A 23,849-nucleotide genomic window follows, 5' to 3' on the forward strand; every position below is an offset into this window, starting at 1 on the left:
GGACAAGGGGATGGAGTTGGGGGGAGCGGCTGTAGCTCTTCGTGCGGAGAAGGGAGCGGCTGGGAGGGGGCAGCAGGCAGCCCGCTTCCTCCCTAGCAAGGGGGTGGATCACTGGTAAAGGGACGTGCTGATGTAAGCAGCTGCCGCAACCAATCAAGCTCCACCCCTCTACGGGGCGGGAGTGTGAAGGGGTGCGCATGCGCGCTGACTGAGTGGTGGAGGCCACCGGCCCGTCAAACTTTTGCTATGGCAGGCCATGGCGGGGCCGAGACGGTGCTGTTTAAACGCGGCGCCGGGCAGGTATTGGAGGGAGGCGAGCGGGTCTCGCCCTGGGCAGGGGTCGCGGCTCCCGGGGTGGTGCTTGGGGCAGGGACCGGGCGTGTTATTCCCCAAGTTGAGGCCGGGGCCGCCTCAGAGGAGTGGAACCGGCGGGGCCGCGTGGCTGGGCCAGGTCTGGCGGCGGGGGTTGCTGCCTGTGGGCCGTTAGCGGCTATACGGGCTGGGCGCGTTTTTACCCCGTGCCCTGTCCGCCCTCCCCCCAACCCAGACCCCGTGACCGCCGCCGCGGCCTGACCCGGCCGGGGGCAGCGGCGTGCGCGTGCTGCACGTGGCGGTAACACTTCCTGTCCCCGCTCCCCCCCGCAGAGCGACGATTCGGACATCTGGGATGACACCGCCCTGATAAAGGCGTACGATAGAGCGGTGGCGTCATTTAAGGTAATGCGGCTCTCCCGCGCTGTGCTAGCAGCCGTTCCACCAGAACCCCCATGATACGTTTCCCCTGCTCCAAAAACTTCTTATCTTTGCGCTGTATGGCCCAGATCCTGCGGGGGAACCTCGCGGGGGCAGCTCCCCCCCCCACCCCCCCGCCCGTAGGGTTGGTTGCCAACTTTCTAATGGCACAAACAAAACCAAACACCTTTGTCCCGGTTCCCTCGCTCCATGCCTGCTCCCTCTGTTACTCGGTCTTCTCCACCCTCACTCATTCACCAGGCTGGGGGTGCGGGCTCTGCGGATGTGGGGTTGAGGGGGCAGGGGTTGGGGTGTGGGCTCCAGGAGGGTGTTTGGATGTGGGAGGGGACTTGGGGCTGGGACAGGGGGTTGGGTGTGTGAGAGGGGTCGGGGTGCAGGGTCCTGGCGGTGCTTACTGTGGCTCCCAGGAAGTGGCCGCCAGGTCCTGTGGCCCCTAGGTGCATGGGCGGTTCCGTGTGCTGCCCTCGCACCCACAGGCACAGCTCCCGTTGGTTGCGATTCCCGGCCAATGGGAGCTGCGGAGCCAGCGCTGGGGGCGGGGGCAGCATGCAGAGCCTCCCTGGTCACCCATGCGCCTAGGGGCCACAGGACCTGGTGGCCGCTTCTGGGACTGGCACGAAGCCAGAGCAGGCAGGGAGCCTACCTTAGCCCTGGCCTCTGCTGCCCGAACTTTTAACAGCCCGGTTGGTGGTGCTGCCAGGAGCTGCCAGGGTCCCTTTTTGACTGTGCATTACACTTGAAAACCGGATTCCTGGCAACCCTACATGTCGGGGGGGAGGTGCCTCCATGCAGGATCGGGGCCAAAGGGTCCTCTATAGTTCCCACAAAGCTTTGAATTTCTAGACTGAGAGGGGCATAACTATTCCTGATGGCATTCGGAGGTGGCTTCTGATCCTCCTCCAATTGGGAATTATGCAGATAAGTTTTTTTTTTCTTTTTTAAAAGTGTGTGGTAGTTAAGAGGATGCTTTTCCATCCCTTTGTTACAGGCCTGGGCTACTCTTAAAATGTAGATGAACATAGTTGCATTGCTTAGGTCAGGGGTGGGCAAACTTTTTGGCCTGAGAGCCACATCGGGTTTCCAAAATTGTATGGAGGGCCAGTTAGGGGAGGCTGTGCCTCCCCAAACAGCCAGGTGTGGCCTGCCCCCTATCTGACCCCTCCTGCTTCTTGCCCCCTGACGGCCCCCCCGGGAGTCCTGCCCCATCCAACACCCCAGATCCCTGTCCCCTGACAGCCCCTGGAACCCCCGCCCCTGACTGCCCCCTGCCACCCCATCGAACCCCTCCTCTCCTGGGGACCCCTGCCCCCATTCAACCCCCCTGTTCCCTGCCCTCTGACCACCCCAACCCCTATCCACACCCCCGACCACCGCCCCGAACTCCCCTGCCCTCTATCCAACCCAACACCACCACCACTACCCACTCCCTTACTGCGCTGCCTGGAGCACCAGTGGCTGGCGGTGCTACAGCCAGGGTGCCCGACTGGAGCCAGCCAAACCACAGTGCAGCACAGAGCACCGGGTCAGGCCCTGGCTCTGCAGCTGCGCTGCCCCAGGAGCTCGCAGCCCCGCCATCCAGAGCATTGCGCCGGCGGCAGGACAAGCTGAGGCTGCAGGAGAGGGGCCAGGGGCTAGCCTCCTGGGGCAGGAGCTCAGGGGCCAGGCAGGAGGGTCCCGCGGGCCGTAGTTTGCCCACCTCTGGCTTAGGTGTATGAAAAATTCACATTTCGGCACCATAGCTGCACCAGCCTAATTCCTGGCATAGACATGGCTGGGTTGATAGAAGAATGCTTCTGTTGACAGAGTAACCACCACTTGAGGAGGTTGATTATCCACAGTGATGGAAAAACCTTTTCCCAGTTGCTGTAGGAAGAGTCTACACGACAGCACTACAGCAGCACAGCTATACTGCCATAGCTGTGCTGCTGAAGCACCCATAGTGTAGAGAAGTCCATCTCGTTCAGAATATTCTTTCAAAAGTAGAATTGTAGAAAACTGCTCATACGAGTGCAAATATCACATTGGGCTAAAATCTGTCTTATAGACACACATCTAAGTTTAGTGGACCTTTTTACAACAACATGAAATATAGACAAAATAAATACATGCACCCTTACCATTATGTCATTTATCAGAACTGGAGAAATTTGCTATCTGCATCCTCTATTTAGCTCTGGATGCTATTGTGATGGGGGATAGGAGTACACGTCATAGTTGAGATGTTGGGGTATAATTCATAGAATCTTTTTTTTCTTTTATAGAATGCTCTAAAGAATGGTGAGTGTTCGGAGCCTTCGGACAAACAAGAACAATGCTCAGGGACAAAGAGAAAAAATAATAAAAAGAACAGAAGTAGGAAGAAAAGCAACGCAGCACCATTGAAGCAGGTCATCTTAAAAACTGAATACCAAAACTAAATGTTGTTAATTTTTGTATTGCACGTATTCATAGTCAGTTTTAAAACATAAGGTATATTTGGTTATCAAGGGAAGATTTTAGTTATTCACCTCAATGAAATTGTAAATAAGATTTATAAATTCTTGCTCTGCTGGGGCCACTTTAGAAACAGATTAATTGGATACAAAGAATAATCTGTAGTGAGGAGAGGCACATCATGCAGTATTTAGTTCAAAAGTTTGTATGCATAGTAGATGGATATGTTAACATTTAGATGTTTGAAACACTTGAGGAAGAGAAAAGTTACATTTGGAGAAAACATTTTTCAAGGGTCACAAATATAGCTGTTGATTTGACTTTCTTGCTTTTGTTGCAGTGGAGAGTTGGTGATGCCTGTAGTGCAGTTTGGTCTGAGGATGGTAATGTGTACCTGGCAACTATTGCCTCGATCAATCAGAAGAGAGGAACCTGTGTTGCTGTTTACACTGGGTATGGAAATAGGGAAGAGCACAATCTATCTGATCTGCTTCTTCCCAACACGGTTGAAAAAGAAAACGAGGAGCAGAATGCCGGGGAGGTGAGAGGGCAAATATAAACAATTACTATTCTACTAAAAATAAGCAAAAACTTTTAACTTTTGTTCTATTACTGTTGCCCTTGTAGAACTGAAGGAGGAGAAGAGTCTGTGAACCAAAAGTGATCCTTCGTATAAATGGTCATGAATCTATTGAAAGTAAGGGTATATGGTGCCTGTTTGGTAGTGTGGCCTCATGGATTGGGCATTGGACTGAGACTCTGGAGACCTGACTTCAATTCCCAGCTCTGCCACTCCTTTGCTGGGTGACCTTGGGCTAGTGGCTTCCTTTCCTGGACTTAATTTTTTCGTCTGTAAAATGGGGATAGTGATACTAACCTTTTTTGTAGAGTACAGTAACTCCTCGCTTAACGTTGTAGTTATGTTCCTGAAAAATGCTACTTTAAGCAAAATGATGTTAAGCGAATCCAATTTCCACATAAGAATTAATGTAAATTCGGGGGGGGGGGGGGGGCGGGTTAGGTTCCAGGGAATTATACACACACACACACACACACACACACACTCTATACGTTTTAAACAAACAATTTAATACTGTACACAGCAATGATCATTGCTGTGAAGCTTGGTTGAGGTGGTGAAGTCAGAGAGTCCCAGGGAATGCCTTACTGCTAAATAATGAACTAGCACTCTGCTGAGCCCTCAAGGGTGAATACATTGTTAATGTAGCCTCACACTCTACAAGGCAGCACGAATGGAGGGAGGGGAGATAGCATGGCGGAGAGAGACGAAGACACACACCGTGTGTGTGTGAGAGAGAGAGAGAGAGAGACGCACATTGCCCCTTTAAGTATACTGACCCCAATCTAAGTACATTGCCTTTAAGTAGATCAGCAAGTTGAGACAGCAGCTGCTGCCAGCAAGCTCCCTCCGTCCTGAGCCCTGTCGTGTCCCCCCATGCTCTATGGAGATGGGGGGCAGGAGCGGGAGGAAGGGAACACCCTGACATTAGCACCGCTCCCCCCCCCCCTCCCGCCGCCGCCCACCTTGCACAGCAAGCAGGAGGTTCCCAGGAGCAGCTCCAAGGCAGAGGGCAGGAGCAGCACATGGCAGTGGGGGGAGGGACAGCTGAACTGGCTGGCAATTGATAGCCTGCTGGGAGGCTGCTGCACAGGGAACTTAGGGGAGCAGGGAACTGATAGGGGGGCTGCAGGTCCAACCTGGTTCCAAGCCCCCACCAGCTAGCTCCAATGGGCTGCTCTTTCTGCAAGGAGTAGACAAAGCAGGCAGCTGCCAAACAACGTTATAAGAGAGCATTGCACAACTTTAAATGAGCATGTTCTCTAATTGATCAGCAACGTAACAACGTTAACTGGGACAACTTTAAGTGAGGAGTTACTGTATTCTGAGAGCTTTGGATGAAAAGTGTTTTAGAAGTGCTGAGTAGTAGTAGTATTACTATTACCATACCCTGACTGTATATGGCCCTATGATTCTTGCACAAAACTATAATTCTCACCTACAGGATTGCTGCAAAACCCTGCTTTTCCTTAATGATTCACTTAATAATCATGTAATGAAGGGAGATGTTGTCTTTCCAGACACACATCAATATACTGTTTCAGTTTCTAATCAGCAGTGTTGGACATCAAGAAGTTTTGCTAGGGGGGTACTAGACATGTCAGGACTGAAACAGTTGTCTCTTTTTTTCTCTGTACACTGCAGACTTTTGGCCCTTTCTACAAGAAAACATAAACAATCTACTATTTTTGCTGATGCTGGGCTCAGTGTTAAATGTGGAGGATTTCATATGAGATTAGAGAGTGATCTTTTTGTGTGTGTATGTGCTAAGAAATAGCCCCGGCATTAAAATGTCTTAAAGTCACTTTCTGAATTTTAGATGACCAAAATTCATCTTCCCAAGATGTATATGAAACTAGAAAAAGGTGGTAAGACTTGGGAATGGCGGAGGATAAGTGAGTTATAAATTGAGATCCCTTCCCTTTAAACCAGAAATGACTAAAATACATCTTTGACTGGATCTATGAATAAATCTATGACTGAGTTTGGACAGTACTTGCTTTTTAGGCAAAACAATGAATGATGCAATCTGAAGCTGGTATTGTGTCATACATGATATGAATTGCATCATGTTATTCCTAGAAGTCATGGATGATGCAATCATAACGAAGCTTACATCACTCTGCTGAACAAATTGCCCTATATCAGCTCTAGAAATCATACAGTGTCGTGCTCTCTTATTTGTCAGTGTTTGATTTTGCAAAGGGACACATTTCTGTTTAGCCAGAGTGAGCAGAGATGCCTCCTACTTGTGTGAACAGTGCAGATAACTTCTGCTATGTTTGTGGTGAAGTGACTTTTGCATCCCAAAAGCGCAGTATAACCACTATGGTTAAGAAAGCCTATCACCTTTATTTTGGCTGCAAAATTGGAGATCAGGACAAGAGGTGGGCCCCACACATATGCTGCAACACTTGTGCAACAAATCTTCGCCAGTGGTTGAACAGGAAAAGGAAATCTATGCCTTTTCCAGTGCCAATGATTTGGAGAGAGCCAACAGATCATACCAGCAATTGTTACTTCTGCATGGTGCCTCCAGTTGGGAAAGGTGTGTCAAAGAAGAAAAAGTGGACTGTGCATTATCCAAACATTCCATCAGCTATACGCCCAGTACCCCACAGAGAAGGACTGCCGGTTCCTGATGCACCAGAATCATTCTCACTTGAGTCAGACGAGGAAGAGGATGAAACTTCTGGTCCTGAACCATCAATGTCACAGGACCCACATTTTCTCCCATCCTCCTCCTCTGAACCACACCTCATAACACAAGGTGAACTGAATGACCTTGTCAGGGATTTGGAACTACCCAAGAGTAAGGCAGAGCTGTTGGGCTCCAGACTACAGCTGTGGAATCTCCTGGCAGGTGATGTTAGGGTTTCCATGTTCCGTGACCGTCAAAAGGATCTTGTCCCATTCTTCTTCATGGAAGGTGATCTTGTAGCCTGCAACAACATCGATGGTGTGATGGCAGCCCTCAACATCGTTCACGATCCAGATGAGTGGAGACTGTTCATTGATTCATCGAAGACGAGTCTTAAAGCTGTTTTACTGCATAATGGCAATGTTTTGCCATCTATTCCAGTTGGTCATGCAGTCCATATGAAGGAAACCTATGACAACATGAAACAACTTTTGAGGTGCATAAACTATGACCAACATCAGTGGCAGCTTTGTGGCGATTTGAAGGTTGTTGCTCTCTTGCTTGGTCTGCAGACTGGATACACAAAGTACTGCTGTTTTCTCTGCGAATGGGATAGTCGTGCAAGAGATTCCCACTACATCAAGAAAGATTGGCCACTCCGACAGTCATTAGAGCCTGGGAGGAAAAGTGTTCAGCATCCACCACTTGTTGAATCAAGGAAGATTTTGTTACCACCCTTACACATCAAGCTGGGTCTGATGAAGAACTTTGTCAAGGCCATTGACAAAACACAAGCAGCTTTCAAGTACCTCCGTGGAAAATTTCCAAGGTTAAGTGAAGCTAAGATAAAGGAAGGTGTCTTTGTTGCTCCTCAGATTCGTGAACTTCTTCGAGATGATGCATTTGACCATGCACTGTGTGGCAAGGAAAAGATGGCATGGAAAGCCTTCCAGTTAGTGGCAATAAATTTTCTCGGAAACAACAAGGTAGACAACTACAGGTTGTTGGTGGAAAACCTCCTCAAGGCATACAAAAGCCTTGGTTGCAACATGTCACTAAAGATACATTTTTTTGCACTCTCATCTAGATTTTTTTCCACCGAACTGCGGAGCAGTGGCGATGAGCACGGCGAGCGATTTCACCAGGACATTGCAACAATGGAGAAACGCTATGAGGGCAAATGGAGCCCATCAGTGCTTGCAGACTTATTGCTGGACAGTGACGAGAGATGCTCCATTTAATGAATACAAGAGACAAGCCAAGAAGCGCCGAGTAGACACTGAATAGGACTAAACTATGTACAGAATAGTTTTTTGCCTTTTGTTTCATAATAAATTTTATTTATATAACCCTTTTGCTGATTTTTAAAGTGTTACATAAACAGGACAGGTGAAATATTATCATGTAAAGCAACCATAAACACATGAAAAGACCTAGGTTTACAATTTATGATTAAAACTCTACTATCTACACAATATACATAGACATAAAATGTAAAAACTTAAATATCTTGGAAACAGTAGCCAGTCAGTTGTTTTAATTGTCATATTTGAATTCAGCACATCAAAATACATAATAAATAGCACATTTTATCTCTGAAGCAGATGACTTCTCAAAAATTGTAGACCAGTGTAATTGGTTAAAAGATCAGTTTTCAGAATGGAGAGAGGTAAATAGTGCCCCCCAGGGGTCTGTACTGGGCCCAGTCCTTTTCAATATATTCATATATGATCTGGAAAAAGGGGTAAACAGTGAGGTGGCAAAATTTGCAGATACAAAACTACTCAAGATAGTTAAGTCCCAGGCAGACTGTGAAGAGCTACAAAAGGATCTCTCAAAACTGGGTGACTGGGCAACAAAATGGCAGATGAAATTCAATGCTGATAAATGCAAAGTAATGCACATTGGAAAACATAATCCCAGCTATCCATATAAAATGATGGGGTCTAAATTAGCTGTTACCACTCAAGAAAGAGATCTTGGAGTTATTGTGAATAGTTCTGTGAAAATATCCACTCATTGTGCAGCGCCAATCAAAAAAGCTAACAGAATGATGGAAATCATTAAGAAAGGGATAGATAATAAGACAGAAAATATCATATTGCCGCTATATAAATCCATAGTACACCCACTCAAAAAAGATATATTGGAAAAGGTTCAGAAAAGGCAACAAAAATTATTAGGGGTATGGAACAGCTGCCAAGGAGAGATTAATAAGACTGGGACTTTTCAGCTAGAAAAAGAGATGACTAAGGGGTGATATGATAGAGGTCTATAAAATCATGACTGGTGTGGAGAAAGTACAGAAGGAAGTGTTATTTACTCCTCCTCATAACACACGAACTAGAGGTCACCAAATGAAATTAATAGGCATCAGGTTTAAAGCAAACAAAAGGAAGTATTTTTTCACACAACGCACAGTCAACCTGTGGAACTCCTTGCCAGAGGATGTTGTGAAGGCCAAGACTAACAAAATAACTAAATAAATTCATGGAGGATAGGTTCATCAATGGCTGTTAGCCAAGATGAATAGGGATGGTTTCCCTAGCCTCTGTTTGCCAGAAGCTAGGAATGGACGACGGGATGGGTCTCTTGATGATTACCTGTTCTGTTCATTCCCTCTGGGACACTTGGCATTGGCCACTGTTGGAAGACAGGATACAGGGCCAGATGGACCTTTGGTCTAGGGGTGACCAGATGTCCAGATTTTATAGGGACAGTCCCGATATTTGGGACTTTATCTTGTATAGGTGCCTATTTACCCCCACCCCCGTCCCAATTTTTCACACTTGCTGTCTGGTCACTCTACTTTGGTCTGACCCAGTATGGCCGTTCTTAAGGAATGAGCAAATAATTAGGGGAGGAGCAGAACTGTAAAGGGCCTTGGATGTGAAGACAAGAAGACTGAACTTGATGTGGTAGAAAGGGAGGAGACAGTGGAGAGATTCAAAAAGAGAAGGGATTACATGGTCAAAATGAAAGAACAGGAAGATGATCTTAGCAGGTGCATTTTTGAATCAGCAGGGGCAGAGTTAAGAAATCAGAGTATAGGAAGGTGCAGAAATCAAGATGGAAGATGAGGATGTGGACAAGACTTTCCTAGTGAAAAGTTTCATACTGAATTTGGTTTAACATTTGCTCTAGACACATGGGAGGTGTAACCTGGGAACAAGTCTACCAGAGTTTTAATTAAAAATACAATTTTCCTTCTAGAATGAAAATGAAACTCAGTATTCAACAGATGAAAGTGAAAAGTCCTCCCAGTCACCTGGAAACAAATACAACTCTACAAAATTAAAATCCTCTCACTGGAACTCCCATTTTCCACCTCCTCCACCACCAGGCCTGGGAAGGGTAAGCATAGCCCTAGCTGTGATAGTGGCCTGAAGCAGAGCAGGATCTTCAGACATGATTTATTTCACAGCTTTGAGAAAATAATGTATTTACCACTCTTCTAGACGTTAAATTCCAACGTTTGCATGGTGTTAAGCTCTTACAACAACTCTTGAACCTTAATGTATATCCCTGTGATAAACGGTAGGAGTGAAATCCAGACACCCTGGTAGTCAGTTGGAGTTTTCCCATTGACTTCTTTGGGGTCAAATTGTCACCCTATGTATTTACAATCTAGAATAGGTTCTATATGAAATGCAATTGTTTTTATTTCAATTGGCTTTATTTTAGGAACATTGCAATATAAGTGGAAGATGACCAGAAAATTTCATATGTGAAGAACTAGCATAAATTAAGATAAGAGCCTATCATTTCATCTTTAAATACGAGCATAGACACAGTGTGATTGTAATAAAAATGTGTGGTATGGTAAATTTAGTATTCAAAAACAGAGTGAACTTAGCTTGTATCCTAGACCAGATATGATCAGTTATATCTTGGATAGAGGAATATTAGATGTAATGAACAGTTTTTTTAATGTGAGCACCCAACTTCAGATTCCCTTTAAAAGGCGTTTTAAAAATTACTACTATTAAAACATCACTTCAAGCCTGTCTTTTTGTGATATCTATAAAGAAAGTCACTGTCTCTTTTTGCTAGGCTTGCTGATGCTCACATCGGAGAATACTGGCAAGAATCATTTATAGCTGGCCCATTTTCCTATACTGTTGATTCATTAAGTCATTGGGACTTGCTACCTTTGCTTGAGCAATTTGGTGATCTGTTGCATAATATTTTAAGGCAGAAGGTTTCTTTCCCTTTTTTAATTCCAAATTTTGTTTTATATTCAATTATTTCACTGTAGCCTGGACCAAAATTTAGTGGACCACCACCCTTCTTATCAAGCTGCCTCCCACCATTCCCAACAGGACCACCGGTAAGTGGTATGTGGAAAATAGTGATTAAAGGCAAATATTTGTGATCTCCACTTTTCTAACTGACTTTCTTGTATGCACATACCTGCTTTTAAATTGAAATGAATACCTATTCAGTACTGCGTATGTGCCCAGTAGCAGTGTTCCAGTTAAGCCAATCTTAATGTTCCAATTATAAATTTCCTCCCAGCTTCTGGGGTTTGTATTCAGGATCACAGGGAGTAAATTTCTATTATGGAGTTCACAAGGATAGAAGGATTAAGATCTGTTATAAGATCTTATACAGAATTTTTGTACTGGTGTAACTATTTCAGTTAGATGTCGACTTTTTTTACTGAAATAGTTATACTGATATTGTAGAATAAGTAACTTTAATTCTTTAATTTTATACTTAAGTTTGGTAAAGGAAATGTTTATGTTGCAAAGAAAGGCACTGACTAGCAAGTAGAAGGAAGGCCTTGAAAATAATAAGTGGTAAGGCCAAAAGGAATAAAGTATTGAGGATGTCTGGTTCAATGAATAGCTAATATTATTAGGGGAACTTTCTAAAAAGAAGGTCTCTGACTGAGAGGGGTGACTACAGATGGTTTTAAATTAAGAAAAAAAGACTCTGTCTTAAAATGAGCCAACATAGCACTTCCCCAACCCACACACCAGTGTTAAAGCCCATGTGAACCCAGGTGCAATGGGAAAACTACTGGACAGCAAGGAGGAGAGGTGGAAAACTCTTGGGAAGAAAGGAGTTTGTAAATCTTACTGGATTAAGACAAAATAAGGGTGAATTGTCTCAAATTGGTCTTTAACTGAAGTTGGTAATTGGCAATGACATCACTTGTTTGTTAAAGTGTATAAAAAAGTAAACTCTTAGCAATGAACTCTTTAATATCTGCCTATTTTGGAGCTGACCAATATGGGTCTGAGTACCCTGGGTTTAGCCCATTTGTAAGTATCTTGCTCAAATGCTTATAATGTTTTGTTACTGTTTGGATGTAATAAATTGCTTATTAGTTAGGCTTTTTAGGCATGTTTAGAGCAACTACATATAGTGGCATTTGGCCTGTGGATTTAATAAAGGAGTTTATGGTTAAATTGGTGTTTGTTGAATTCCCATATTAATTCAACATTTTATTAATAATTCCAACAGATATTAAGTTCCCTTATACTGACACCTCTTTTTTCCCTTCCCTTATGGGAATAATGATACTAATACAACTGCATCTGCATTAGTGTGTTTATAGTGCTTTAACTGTATCGGTATAGTCAAAGCTTTTGTATGTAGAAAAGCCCTGAGTGTGTTATGAAATATGGAAAATAAGTTTTTTCCCTTTCTCTCAGTGGATACGCTGATCATAGGAGCGGTACATGTGCCTTTGTAAATAAGGTGTTTAAGCAAATACAAACTATCTTATTTCGAAGCGTGTGCAAGAATGCATTTCTATTCTTTCATTTATTTGTCAATAATTTCAGAGTTGGTTGTTGTCATTCACTTCCCCTGCCTGTAAGATAAACACCAATTAAATAAAGCCAGTTCACAGTGTTTTGTTGCAATCTCCTAGTTGATTCCTCCTCCACCACCCATGGGTCCAGATTCTCCTGAAGATGAGGAAGCTTTGGGAAGTATGTTAATAGCCTGGTATATGAGTGGTTATCACACCGGCTACTATCTGGTAAGTGACTCCTGTTGAAATGTTGCATGTGTAGTCTAGCTTTGGGTTCTACTGTTGTTTAAGAAAAGTAGGTGTTTCTTTTTCTCTATGGAGCTTTTACTCTAATTTATGAGAACCTAGCTTGCAAGGCATTCTGTTTAAGTGTTCCCGTCTCTCTGTGAGCAAAAGCAGATCAGTCTACTTAACTAATGAGAACTTACTATGTTTTACATTTGCACATTTAAATATATTATATAAAAATAATTTGAGATCAACAGTTGCAGCTTTCCAGTCCAGTGGAGTCTCCTAGCATGCACAGTTTGTCATAATGGAAGAATAGATTGTGTGGTTGGAGTAAATCTGGACTTGTTCACTATTCTGTGAAGACTTTTCTTTTCTAACTACTACTGGATAATTTATTCTCTATCCCTCCTCTTCCCCCTCCCCATCAACATACTTCATTACTGACCGGTGGGAGGGGTGGGTTTGTGGTACATGGATAGCTCATGCTGGAACGCCACACTGATGAAAAATCCATGGTTGTGGAGGGCTGCTTTTTGCATAATTGCAAAGGAAGAAAAAAAATGTAGAAAGGATTTGACTTTTCAAGCTTTGATAATTAATTCTCGTTAATATTCAAATGTGGACTGAAGACTAAACAAACAGAATTTGGGAATTGGCACTTTAGGTTTCCATTATTTACTTTTGGTTTAACAGCAAAAATTTCTCAAGCTGTTCGGCAGGGACACAGATCAAGACAACAGCAAATAGTTAAGTTTTAGTTCCTGATCTCAATATAATATATGTTGGTTGTTTGTCTTCAGTCTGTAATCTATAAAGAACCAAATCTGCTTTCCATGAGAGAGACTAGAAGGATTTGGCCCAAAATATTTTACCATGATGAGCAAAGCTTCATTTTTATTTTGTCTTCACACTTGAATAACAAACTCTTGCTATCCTGTGTCCCATAGGGTTTAAAACAGAGCCGAATGGAAGCTACCTTGGAGAGATGTCCTCACCCTAAATAATTGAATATCACTTACTATCTTGAGCAATTGTAAGTATTGTATTTGTGCTTAAAGTTTAATATTGCAATCAGTGGGCAGCCTGCAAGATTGCAGCTTGCATCCTAGCTCTGGAGAGTGTCCCTTTAAAGAAAAGGGCAACTTTGGGTTCCAAGACCTCTAGTCATCTTGGCCATCAGTGAAGAAAATCTCTGCCACTGTCAAAATGTAGCAAGTGACTTGCCACCAGACATAGTGGGTGAGAGCTGGAATAGGCTCTTACAGTACTTTCCAAGGTGGGATTTGTGATTGGGAAATCAATGTGGCTGCTTTTACTAAAAATTAATTTAAGTCCATGTTGTTGACGACTTCCACTATGATTTAGAAGGGCTGCTAACTTAATCAGTCCTGGAAACAGAAGACCTGTTGAGTTTGTGATCAAATCTGACTTTTGTGACACTACACACATTTTTAGAAACAATTGCTTGCTTATACATGTAGAGTAGGAGAGATTGTGCTTGAGTTTGGTTTTCAAGACAGGACTAACATCTAGCTCAGTTCTTGTTTTTCTGTCCTGTTGGTGTGTGTTTGTTTGTTTGTTTTTTGTTTTTTCTTTATTCCCTCCCCTGAGTATCTGCACTTTGGTTTGAAATAACTTTTGCTTAGGATCTCCCTTAAGTATTAATCACTTTATTGCAGTGCAAAACATGTATTCTGCCATCTGTTCCTTTTTACTTGTTTCTCTGACAAACTTGTCTTTAAAGGGCAAGTAGGATTATAGTGACTTGCAGGTGATACTTGTTTAAAAAAATTAGTGTGTGCATGCACCTATACAATATAATAGTTGTTTCTCTTTTAAGCCAGGTACAAATATCCCTGGGAGAGATGTCACGTGTACACTGGCTGGTATGAAGATCTGATTTTTTTTTTTTTTTTTTTTTTTTTAATCACGAAGACTAACTGGGCTTAACTTAACCCTTGCATTTTAATAGTGAACTGAATGAATTAGTGCAACACCAGACTTAAGAATGTATGAATGACTATTTTGCTGCTTTAAAGGCAACCAGCCTTTAAAGCACTGCAGCAATAAAATGACACCTGCCCAATTAAAAGCTAATATTATGGATTTTAAAAATACTATACAGATCCCTTTCGAAACAAGTGATTGTTATATACATGCTGATCTCTCTGCATTGTTGTATCATCTTACATTTTTAAATTTGTAATTTGAATTATAATCCAAGTAATTTTGATCAGAACTGAGAAGTACAAAATATTTAACCTAGATACAAATAGGCAGTGATGTACGTAATTGTGACTGTTGGTGGGAGTTAGTGACATATAGAAAATGTTAAACATGTTAAATATCCTATGAGTAGGATCAGAACCTTGAACATAAAGCAAATGAGCTGGGGAAGGCTCATTTACGAGTTGTTGTTATACTATTTTGCATGTTTGTAAATAAAATTTACTCAAACTTTGAATTTGCTTTTTTAAACTTTAACAAATTTTGCTACTTAAATGTTTTGGTTTTTTTATGTTTTGGATGGCATATGTATAAAGGAAAGATGTACCATCTAGATCAGGGGTAGGCAACCTATGGCACGCCTGCCAAAGGCGGCACATGAGCTGATTTTCAGTGGCACCGGTCTGGAGGGCTTTGCATTTTAATTTAATTTTAAATGAAGCTTCTTAAACATTTGAAAAATCTTATTTACTTTAGTTATATAGACCTTCTAAAAATGTTAAAATGTTTTACTGGCACGCGAAACCTTAAATCAGAGAATAAATGAAGACTCGGCCCACCACTTCTGAAAGGTTGCTGACCCCTGATCTAGATCATAGCAGCCCCTGTGCCCTGCTCTATCTGGCCACTGCCTTCTCACCTGGCCCTACTGAGAGGAGTGCCCTCTCCCCCTCCCTCTGCTGGCTTGGTGTCCTCTCTTCTGGTGCCACAGCCACCCCTGATGGGTGAAAGGTATAACTGCAGCAGAATCTATGTTCTGCAAAGGAAACAAAATTTTGCTGGGGGAACATGTATTCTGCCTGTGCACAGGGGTGCAGAATTCTCGCATGAGTAGCATGTACTCCCCTTCATTTGCAATTTGTTAAAGGCCTACCAAAATGCAGTCATTCAGAGTAGATGGTGTAGCTACTTGTAACACACTCCTTTCTTACATGTTTGGAGTAGTGAAGTGTTTAAAATGTCACTTAACTGTCAGTAACCAACTCTGCTCCCACTTCTTGGGCAAATGTATTGCCTTCCTTTGATTTGCCAAGGTTATAATTCACTGGAACTTACATCATTCTGTTGCTGATATAAGAAGGAAGATAATTCAGCTCCTCTTTCAAAGTATTGTAACATTGCAATGCTAAAAAATGAAAAGCACTAAAAAACAGAATTGCTAAGAGTGCTTTTTGGGTAATCATATACAGTAAGACTTACAATGAATCACAGGCTTAAAAGGTGCCTTCTCTTTTTAACCCTCATTTATTTCCTTTAGTTTAGATGTAACATCTCACACTGACAAAAAGGCTGCAGTTCACATTTCTGAGAATGAGGGAGGTCACTTAATTAAAATGTACTGCCTATTTTTTTCACATCTGTCACTTACATTTCCCCCCACTTCTATTAGTCTTATAAACAAGTTTTTAAATGTTAAGCAAAACTTTTACAGTCCATATTGACTATAATATCTATTGAAACATCAAAATGACTTGTCATTGGACCAATTCAAAACTACTCATTTTTCATGGTTAGATTTCAACCTGGGAGGACATGTTAAGTGAGATCCTTGAACAGTCTGGTATATCTTACTATTTTCTAATGAATTGGTTGATGGAGTGGAGAGTATGCTTATAAAATTTGTGGCTGATGCTAAACTGGGAGTGGTTGCAAGCACATTTAGTCTAAACTAAATAGACCTGATAACTCTTCAAATACATAAAAGGTTGTCTTGTATATAAGATCAATTATTCCCTCATATCCACCAAGGGTAGAAGTAGTAGTAATCAGCTTAGTTTGCAGCAAAGGAGATTTAGGTTGGATATTAAGAAAAACTTTCTAACTATGAGAATAGTTAAGCTCTTGCACAGGTTACTTAGGAAGGTTGTGGAATACCCATTCTTGGAGGTTTTTAAGAACAGGTTAGACAAAAGTGTCAGGGATGGCATAGGTATACTTAACCCTGCCTCAACATGGGAGGATGGACTAGATGACTGTTTGAGGTCCCTTCCAGCCCTGCATTTCTCTGTTTGATTTAGAAAGTTTATCCTGCTAGTCTGTCAAAGTACTTGGATAAGTTCTTATAATAAACCTATTTTTCTACCCTGGGGATAGATTTTTTTTTCTACAGTAATTTAAAAATATTCTAAGTATAAAAATATTTAAGATGTTAGGTTTTTTTTTACAAGTTATGAAACAAACATGAATCACCGTTTTAGCATACAAATCCATTTTTATCACTTTTCCACACACTTACAGATTTACACATTTATTTAGAATGACTCTTGAATAAGTCAAAGGTTTTCAAAACAAGTGAGGGAAATAAATCAGATGATGTAGATATTTTTATAAACATTAACCATGAGAATTTAAATATTCCAATTCTATACATTAACTAAAAGTTGTTTGTTCCCCTAGCAAATCTTCATTGTTACTGCATTCATCTAGGTATTTCTTCTAATTTGACTCTTTGTGCAAGAATGAAACCGGTAGGACAATCTCTATGAACACCTGGTATCATACGCATGGAGGAGTAGGATGCCTGTGAATGCAGCCAGGACAGCAGTGCAGAGAATCATGAACAAATAAGTCACATTCCACACAAAATACATTCTGGCAGACTTTACAAATGTAAACCTGAGTGAAAAAGGTTAAAAAAATTAAGTTAAATTTTCAAATACAAATATCACTGTTGTAGTATTACAGTAATGCAATAGATTACTGTAAACAAACTATTTTGCATATTTACATCATAAGATTCCTACCAAATTAAAGTTTCCAATCTGAAAATTTTTCAGGCTAAATATAACTTTTAGATTCAATCAGAATAAACTATAAATTGTGTTTCTTATTAAACTAATTGCCCAAATTCTCACCCTTAAAAACCCCATAATTGTAATAACTTGGGAATCCTAGGGGTACTGCAGCTAATATGTTTTTAAAAAATAAGTAAAGGTTACATTAAAGAGTTCTACAAATATAAGCATCTTGTCTGACAAAGCTCATTTTTCTCTCTAACTCTACTCGTTAGACTCCCACCATCCTTATGCCCAGAGGTGGGACTCATTCTTAGCCCTGTCAACTTTTTGAGCGAGGGCAGCAGCACACCTGACAGTCTCTGGACACTCCTTACCTCAAGTGTGCTGCTTTTGCAGTCTAAAAAGTGAGAACCCAGGACTGAGAATTCAATCTAGCCAACATGGTCTCCATACGGGATTTTTTGTTTTGTCATCAAGATGACCTTCACAAAGATTAATTACATTAAGAAGCAGTGTGCAAATTACATTACATTTTAATAATAACTTACATGTTGATCTTTAATCTCCCCTTGGCAGCCTTGACAATAGCTATGAAACAGAATTCAATATTTTTATTGAAAGCAGAAAAAAAATTGTTCAACACTACCATTTTACACAGTCATTTCTTACACAATTATAATTTGATATCCATTTCTATAATTTAAACGACAAATCACAGCCATTTAACTGAACATGCACTAGTTCAACCAGTACTAAAGAAGCCATTGCCAACTTATCTTATTTTCAAAACAAAAGATGAAATCTAGAAGGGTCCAAGTCGATTCTTTATAGCAGGCATGATTTACATACCGTTCTCCTTTATATTCTTCCAGTGTAACTTCTTGAAAGGCATCCAAAGGAAACAAGTGATGGTAAGACCGAGCTAGATGGGGTGCAGAGACTAATGTAAGACCTTGAATGTCAAAATAAAAAGATGGAAAAAAAAACATTTGTCAAGATAAACCAAAATTTTTGATTTCATGAATACAGGAGAAAGCAACAAAAGTAAGCATGTGTTTACGAACCTTTTGGCCCCACGACCTTCCTTTTTAACAGCAAAAGGTATTTTATGTGAGTGAATCAATTTTAATAATTGGAATTTCTGCCTTAGTCCACATAAAATTATAAAACTCTTAAGAATTAGAAGGTATACAACTCCATTCTGTTCCATCTAGGTTAGTGATTGCAGAGGTTTTACAAAAGTATACTAATGACTTCCTTTGAGGGTTGGTGAATTATTTTAATTCTATAATGAAAATATAACTATGCCCAAGCCCTTCAATGAAGGCAAGTTACAACTTTCCTCCAGCACAAGTGATATTTCCACTATACTATATAACTAAATTGGTTGCTACAGGAATCCCTTTTTGGATATATATGTATTCCAATCAAGTGAATATAAAAGATACTGGAATACAAAAGAAATGGAGTCTGATCAAATTCTGATTCACCCCAAATTCCCACTGACCTCAATGAAAGTTTCAAGCACACAAGGAATTCAGCATCCAGTCTAAGACACAACAGTCTGTGTTATGGTATTGCTTTCTACACACTGTAGCCCTCAGAGCCCCAAACCTATTTGATACCCAAGACTAGAATTAAGGACAAGTTCTGCAACAGGCATAGTTGAGTCTTTCCACATCCCAATAGCTTAGGGGGTTGTTTGTTGTTGCTTACCATTATACGTAAAGAATCATAGCAATGTAGGGCTGGAAGGACCTTGAGGTCATCTAGTCTAACACCCTACATTGAAGCATGACCAAATATACCTAAAACAATACCTAACATTTATTTTGTCTAACCTGTTCTTAAAAACCTTCAACAGGGATTTCACAAACTTCCTTGGAAGCCTATTCCAGCACACAGAGCCCCAGAAACTAACTATAAGGATAGCTAGTTCTTCCTAATACCTAACTTAAATCTCCCTTGCTGCAGTTTAAGCCCATTACTTCTTGTCCTACTGTCAGTGGACATGGAGAACAATTGATCATCATCCTCTTTATAACAACCCTTAACGTATCTGAAGACTATCAGGTTCCCTCCCCCCGGTCTTCTTTTCTCAGGATTAGACATGCCCAGTTTTTTTAACCTTTCCTCAGAGTTCCACATTTTGAGTTTACCAATTTTCACTGATAAGTTACCAGGTTTATTAAAGGAGTCCAGTTTTTACTGATTTACACCCCTTTATCAATCCACTCAGTATTTTTTCAGGTACTGATTTTTGTTAAACACTAAAACTTTATGCGATTGTTGTGTCCTAGAGCGCTGAAACTGAAGCAGTTCCACAGTGTAAAACACAGTACACAGAGAGTAGAGGTCGGTGAGGGCTCCGGCTGGGGGTACGGATGAGGAGTTGGGGGTGCAGGAGGGTGCTCTGGGCTGGCACCGAGGGGTTTGGAGGGCAGGAGGGGGATCAGGGCTGGGGCAGAGGGTTGCAGTGCAGAAGGGGGTCAGGGTGCAGGCTCTGGGTAACACTTACCTCAGGCAGCTCCCAGAAGCAGTGGCATGTCCCCCCTCCGGCTCCTACATGGGGGCATGGCCAGGCAGCTCTGCACGCTGCCCTGTCCGCAGGTGCCACCCCTGCAACTCCAATTGGCTGCGGTTCCTGGCCAATGAGAGCTGTGGGGGCAGCGTGCGGAGCCCCTTGGCTGCCCCTACGCGTAGGAGCCAGAGGGAGGACATGCCACTGCTTCCAGGAGCCACGTGGAGTGGGGAAAGCCCCTGCTCCCCAGCTGGAGCACTGGAGCAGGGCAAGCCCCGAACCCTGCTCTCCAGCGGGAGCTCAAGGGCCAGATTAAAATGTCTGGTGGTCCGGATGCAGCCCCCAGGCCGTAGTTTGTCCACCCCTGTTCTACACAGTCTCTCTCCCTCTTGGTTACCTAGCAGACTCTGAGTCTGCCCTTGGCTCTCCCTTCCCAGAGGGAGAGTATGCCTCTCCCTGAACTACCAGCACACAGAGCCCCAGAAACTTAGGTAAGCTCCTTGGGGTTATAGATAGATAAGGTAAACAGGTAAACATGGGATGAAAACGCAAACCTATGTTGAATACCAATAAGCAAATCAGTGCTTGGAAATTTTCAAGAAAAGTAAGGATGGGAGTGGGGAGGATGCATTGTGCTGCAAGTACTGCAGCATTGAGGTCATAGGCACCGACTCTTGGGAAAAATTAGTGGGTGCTCTGCACCCACCAGCAGCCAAATTCCCCACCCCACCTCCTCCTCCCCCCTCTGTCCCAGCGCTTGCCAACACCAAACAGCTGTAGCAAGCTCCAGGAGGGAGGTGGGAGGAGTGTGAACATAGTACACTCGGGGAAGAGGCGGGACAGGGATTTGGGGAAGGAGTTGAATAGGGGCAGGGACTTTGGGGAAGGGGTTGGAATGAGGTTGGGAGGGGCAGGGCAGGGGTGGAGTCAGGGCAGGGCTGGGTGCAGGGGGGGGTCGAGCACCCAGTGGCGCCATTAGAAGTCGGCGCCTATAATTGAGGTCATGCTCCTGCTGACAGAATAAAGGGACATGTTGAAAGGAAGCGACAAGAAACAAAGAAGAAAGTGAGCTTCGGGATAAACAGTCAATAACAGGCGCTTTTACCAGGGCTTTAATGAAAAAGAAGGCACAGCATGATTGTGTCAATGAATTTGTGCATGCTCTTCATTTTGCCGGACAACTGCTGTTAATAGCAGAGGGGCCTATTGATGATTTTGTGCAACAATACTGTCCAGCTGCAAAACCCTTCCTAATGCACACAACCTCACTCGTAAGCATCTGAAAGAAAATGACAATGCTTTAGTATCTACACTGATGGAACAGATTGATGGAAATGTGGTGTCTAGTCTGATTTGTGATGAGTCTCCTGATACTTTGGACCCTCCGATTCTTGGCCTTTTGTTTTAGTTTTTTTTATTTCAAAGCAAGTAAACCCACATTGTTTTGTGCTGATGGGACATACATCCCCTCTGCTGACAGCTGTTTACAACAGTAACTGACATGTTTGAGATGTACCAACTAACTTGGGAAAACATGGCCACAAGTAATAGAGATTCTGTTTCCTACATGACTGTTTGCACAGGAGATTAAACTCAATCAGAAACCGGAGCTCCTACGTATTACCTGTCCAGTTCATCTGATTAATGCTGCGCTGTCAGCAGCTACTGCTACAGAAGAAATGAAAGATGTGAAATTTTGCATCACTGGATTCAGGGCCATTTTCAAGCATGCAAACAAACTGAAGGCTTTGTTTAACACAGTGCGAGTTGAGTGCAGAGCCAATTGCCAATTAACTACCCCTGTGTTGGGCCACATTGGTGGATGAGTTTGTATTTCGCTGTTTGTTATGTAAATAACACATGGACTGGCAAATAACCAAAATAAGTGCTAGATGCTGTGCACCAAGGTAATAGTCATTGTTGAAAACTTGGGAGTCACTGTGTGACACACAGAAAACACTCAAATTTTCTCCAACTACTGCCAACACATTTGCCAATACAGATATTTACTGAATCCTGAGAACCAAAATCTCAACTGAACTGAGCACAAAAGCTGCAGGAGAAACATATGGCAAGAAAACCCAGCTGTTTCTGGAAATCCTTCCCACCCTGGAACACAAGAAAAATCAAACAAGCACTCAAAACCTTCAACACAACACAGCCAGAAATAGGAGACGACCGTGGCCTATAATCTGAAACCCAAAGTGTTTGGTGCCAAAGATTCTTTTTGGAATGTCATCCAGATATTGCACCCTTTCCTCAAGATGAATTTTGCAGCAGACTACGACTGTTATGCCAGAGTATTTCAACCATTTGCTACTAAAGATAAAATTTCAAATCTGAAAGGGGCATTTACTAATTCCATGAACTTCCCTAACCCTGACGATACGAAACTGGATGTTCTGGCTTCTTAGAACAACATCAAGACACACTTCCCAACTTCAGCAAAGTGGCACAGCAAGCTATGAGTGTATCCCCTGAATCTATTGATGCAGAGTGCATATTTTCTAAATTGGATTAATTCCATGACAACAAGAGGCTCAACATGAATGAGGATACTTTGAAGAAAATTATGCAAGCATACGCAAACCAGGATTTCTGGAAAAACTAAGCTCTGAGACACACAAAATATACCTTTGTACACACAAAAAAAGTTTCAATTATACTGTAGTAAAATATGTATATTACAAACTGTTTTTCCTTTTTCCTCTCCTCCTCCTCCCCCCCCTGATTTTTCGCAATTTTTTTAACCTCTTTTCATCCCGTTTTTAAGGTTTGGAAAATAAACACTGAAAAATTCCCAGACTTTTTTTTTTAAACAAATAAAAACTGAAAATGCAGAATACTCATAGGTCAGGCTTTTTAACCATTTATCATTTTTGTTACTCTCCACCAGACCCTCTGCAATTTGTTAATATCTTTCTTAAAGTGTGGCCCTCAGAACTGGACTCCAGCTGAGGCCTCATCAGCGCCAAACAGACAGGACAATTACCTCCCATGACTTACATATAACACTTCTGTTCATTCACCCCAGAACTATATTAGCCTTTTTTGCAACTGCATCACATTTTTGACTCATATTCAATTTGTGAGCCACAGTAACCCCCGATCCTTTTCAGCAATATTATCGTCTAGCCAGTTATTCCCCATTTCACAGTTGGGCATTTGATTTTTTTATTCCTAAGTGTAGTACTTTGCACTTGTCTTTATTGAATTTCATCATGTTGACTTCAGGCCAATTCTTTAATTTGTCAAGGTCATTTTGAATGCTAATCCGGTCTTTCAATGTGCAAGCAACCCCTCCGTACTTGGTGTCATCCACACATTTTATAAGCATACCCTTCACTCCATTATCCAAAATACTGAACAGAACTGATCCCAGGACACAACCCTGGAGGACCCCACTAGATATGTCCTCCCAGTTTGACAGTAAACCATTGATAAATATTCTTTGAGTAAGGTCTTTCAACCAGTTATGCTTCCACTTTATAGTAATTTCATCTAGGCCACATTTCCCTAGTTTGCTTATATGAATGTCATGTGCGACTGTGAAATCAAGATGAATCACGCCTACTTCTTCGCCGCCCTCCCTCTCTCATCCACTAGGCCAGTACCCTTGTCAAAGAAGGAAATTACATTGGTTTGGCATGGTTTGTTCTTAGCAAATCCACGCTGGCTCTTACTGATAAATCTATTATACTCTAGGTGCTTTAAAACTAATTGTTTAAAAATTTGTTCCAATATTTTTCCAGGTATCAAAGTTAGGCTGTCTGGTCTCAGGGGTGAAAGTAACTTAAATCTCTTCCTGTACGCAGGGCTGCCAGGCTCCTGAGCAAGCTGGGGGGCGTGGGGGGGCGGGCGGCACCGCGGCTCTGGAAGGGGCGGGGCCTTGGACAGAAGGGGCATGGCCAGTGGCACTGGAACAATTTTTAGGGTGAGGGTGCTGAGCTGCAGCCCCC

The 23,849-nt window shown here is 42.4% G+C and overlaps 2 protein-coding genes across 5 annotated transcripts in view; one reads left to right on the plus strand and one right to left on the minus strand.

Annotated features, from left to right (window-relative positions):
• The first annotated feature begins 187 nt into the window (after positions 1 to 187).
• On the plus strand, positions 188 to 14,867 carry LOC135880014 (survival of motor neuron protein-like). Of its 2 annotated transcripts, none has more exons than XM_065406088.1 (9): positions 188 to 300; positions 646 to 717; positions 3,015 to 3,140; positions 3,527 to 3,727; positions 9,621 to 9,761; positions 10,666 to 10,737; positions 12,292 to 12,402; positions 13,353 to 13,438; positions 14,246 to 14,867. In XM_065406088.1, exons 1-8 carry the CDS (start codon positions 247 to 249, stop codon positions 13,407 to 13,409), a joined length of 834 nt encoding a protein of 277 aa, XP_065262160.1. In that variant the 5' UTR covers positions 188 to 246; the 3' UTR covers positions 13,410 to 13,438; positions 14,246 to 14,867. The 2 variants fall into 2 exon arrangements, with proteins under 2 accessions (XP_065262160.1, XP_065262161.1); XM_065406089.1 differs by having other exon boundaries at positions 14,250 to 14,867.
• Positions 14,868 to 16,829: 1,962 nt separating this feature from the next.
• Positions 16,830 to 23,849, minus strand: part of LOC135879929 (general transcription factor IIH subunit 2) — a 28,405-nt gene continuing 21,385 nt past the window's right edge. For 2 of the 3 annotated variants that reach the window (XM_065405963.1, XM_065405964.1), the window contains 3 exons: positions 18,219 to 18,321; positions 17,918 to 17,957; positions 16,830 to 17,247 (listed from right to left, as the gene is read on the minus strand). In XM_065405963.1, coding sequence (XP_065262035.1) covers positions 17,128 to 17,247; positions 17,918 to 17,957; positions 18,219 to 18,321 — 263 coding nt within the window. In that variant the 3' untranslated portion in view covers positions 16,830 to 17,127. The remainder of the gene's footprint in view (positions 17,248 to 17,917; positions 17,958 to 18,218; positions 18,322 to 23,849) is intronic. The other variant, XM_065405965.1, reaches the window with a different exon arrangement.

The sequence above is a fragment of the Emys orbicularis genome, chromosome 6 (genome assembly GCF_028017835.1).
Source record: "Emys orbicularis isolate rEmyOrb1 chromosome 6, rEmyOrb1.hap1, whole genome shotgun sequence".
NCBI lineage: Eukaryota > Metazoa > Chordata > Testudines > Emydidae > Emys > Emys orbicularis.

What these genes read in the sequence shown, in the direction of transcription:
- LOC135880014 (XM_065406088.1), top strand. Translation starts at nt 247, where the DNA reads ATGGCAGGCCATGGCGGGGCCGAGACGGTGCTGTTTAAACGCGGCGCC. An exon ending in TTAAACGCGGCGCCGGGCAG is followed by an intron (nt 301 to 645) that starts GTATTGGAGGGA and finishes TCCCCCCCGCAG; the next exon opens with AGCGACGATTCGGACATCTG. An exon ending in ATCACACCGGCTACTATCTG is followed by an intron (nt 12,403 to 13,352) that starts GTAAGTGACTCC and finishes TGTGTCCCATAG; the next exon opens with GGTTTAAAACAGAGCCGAAT.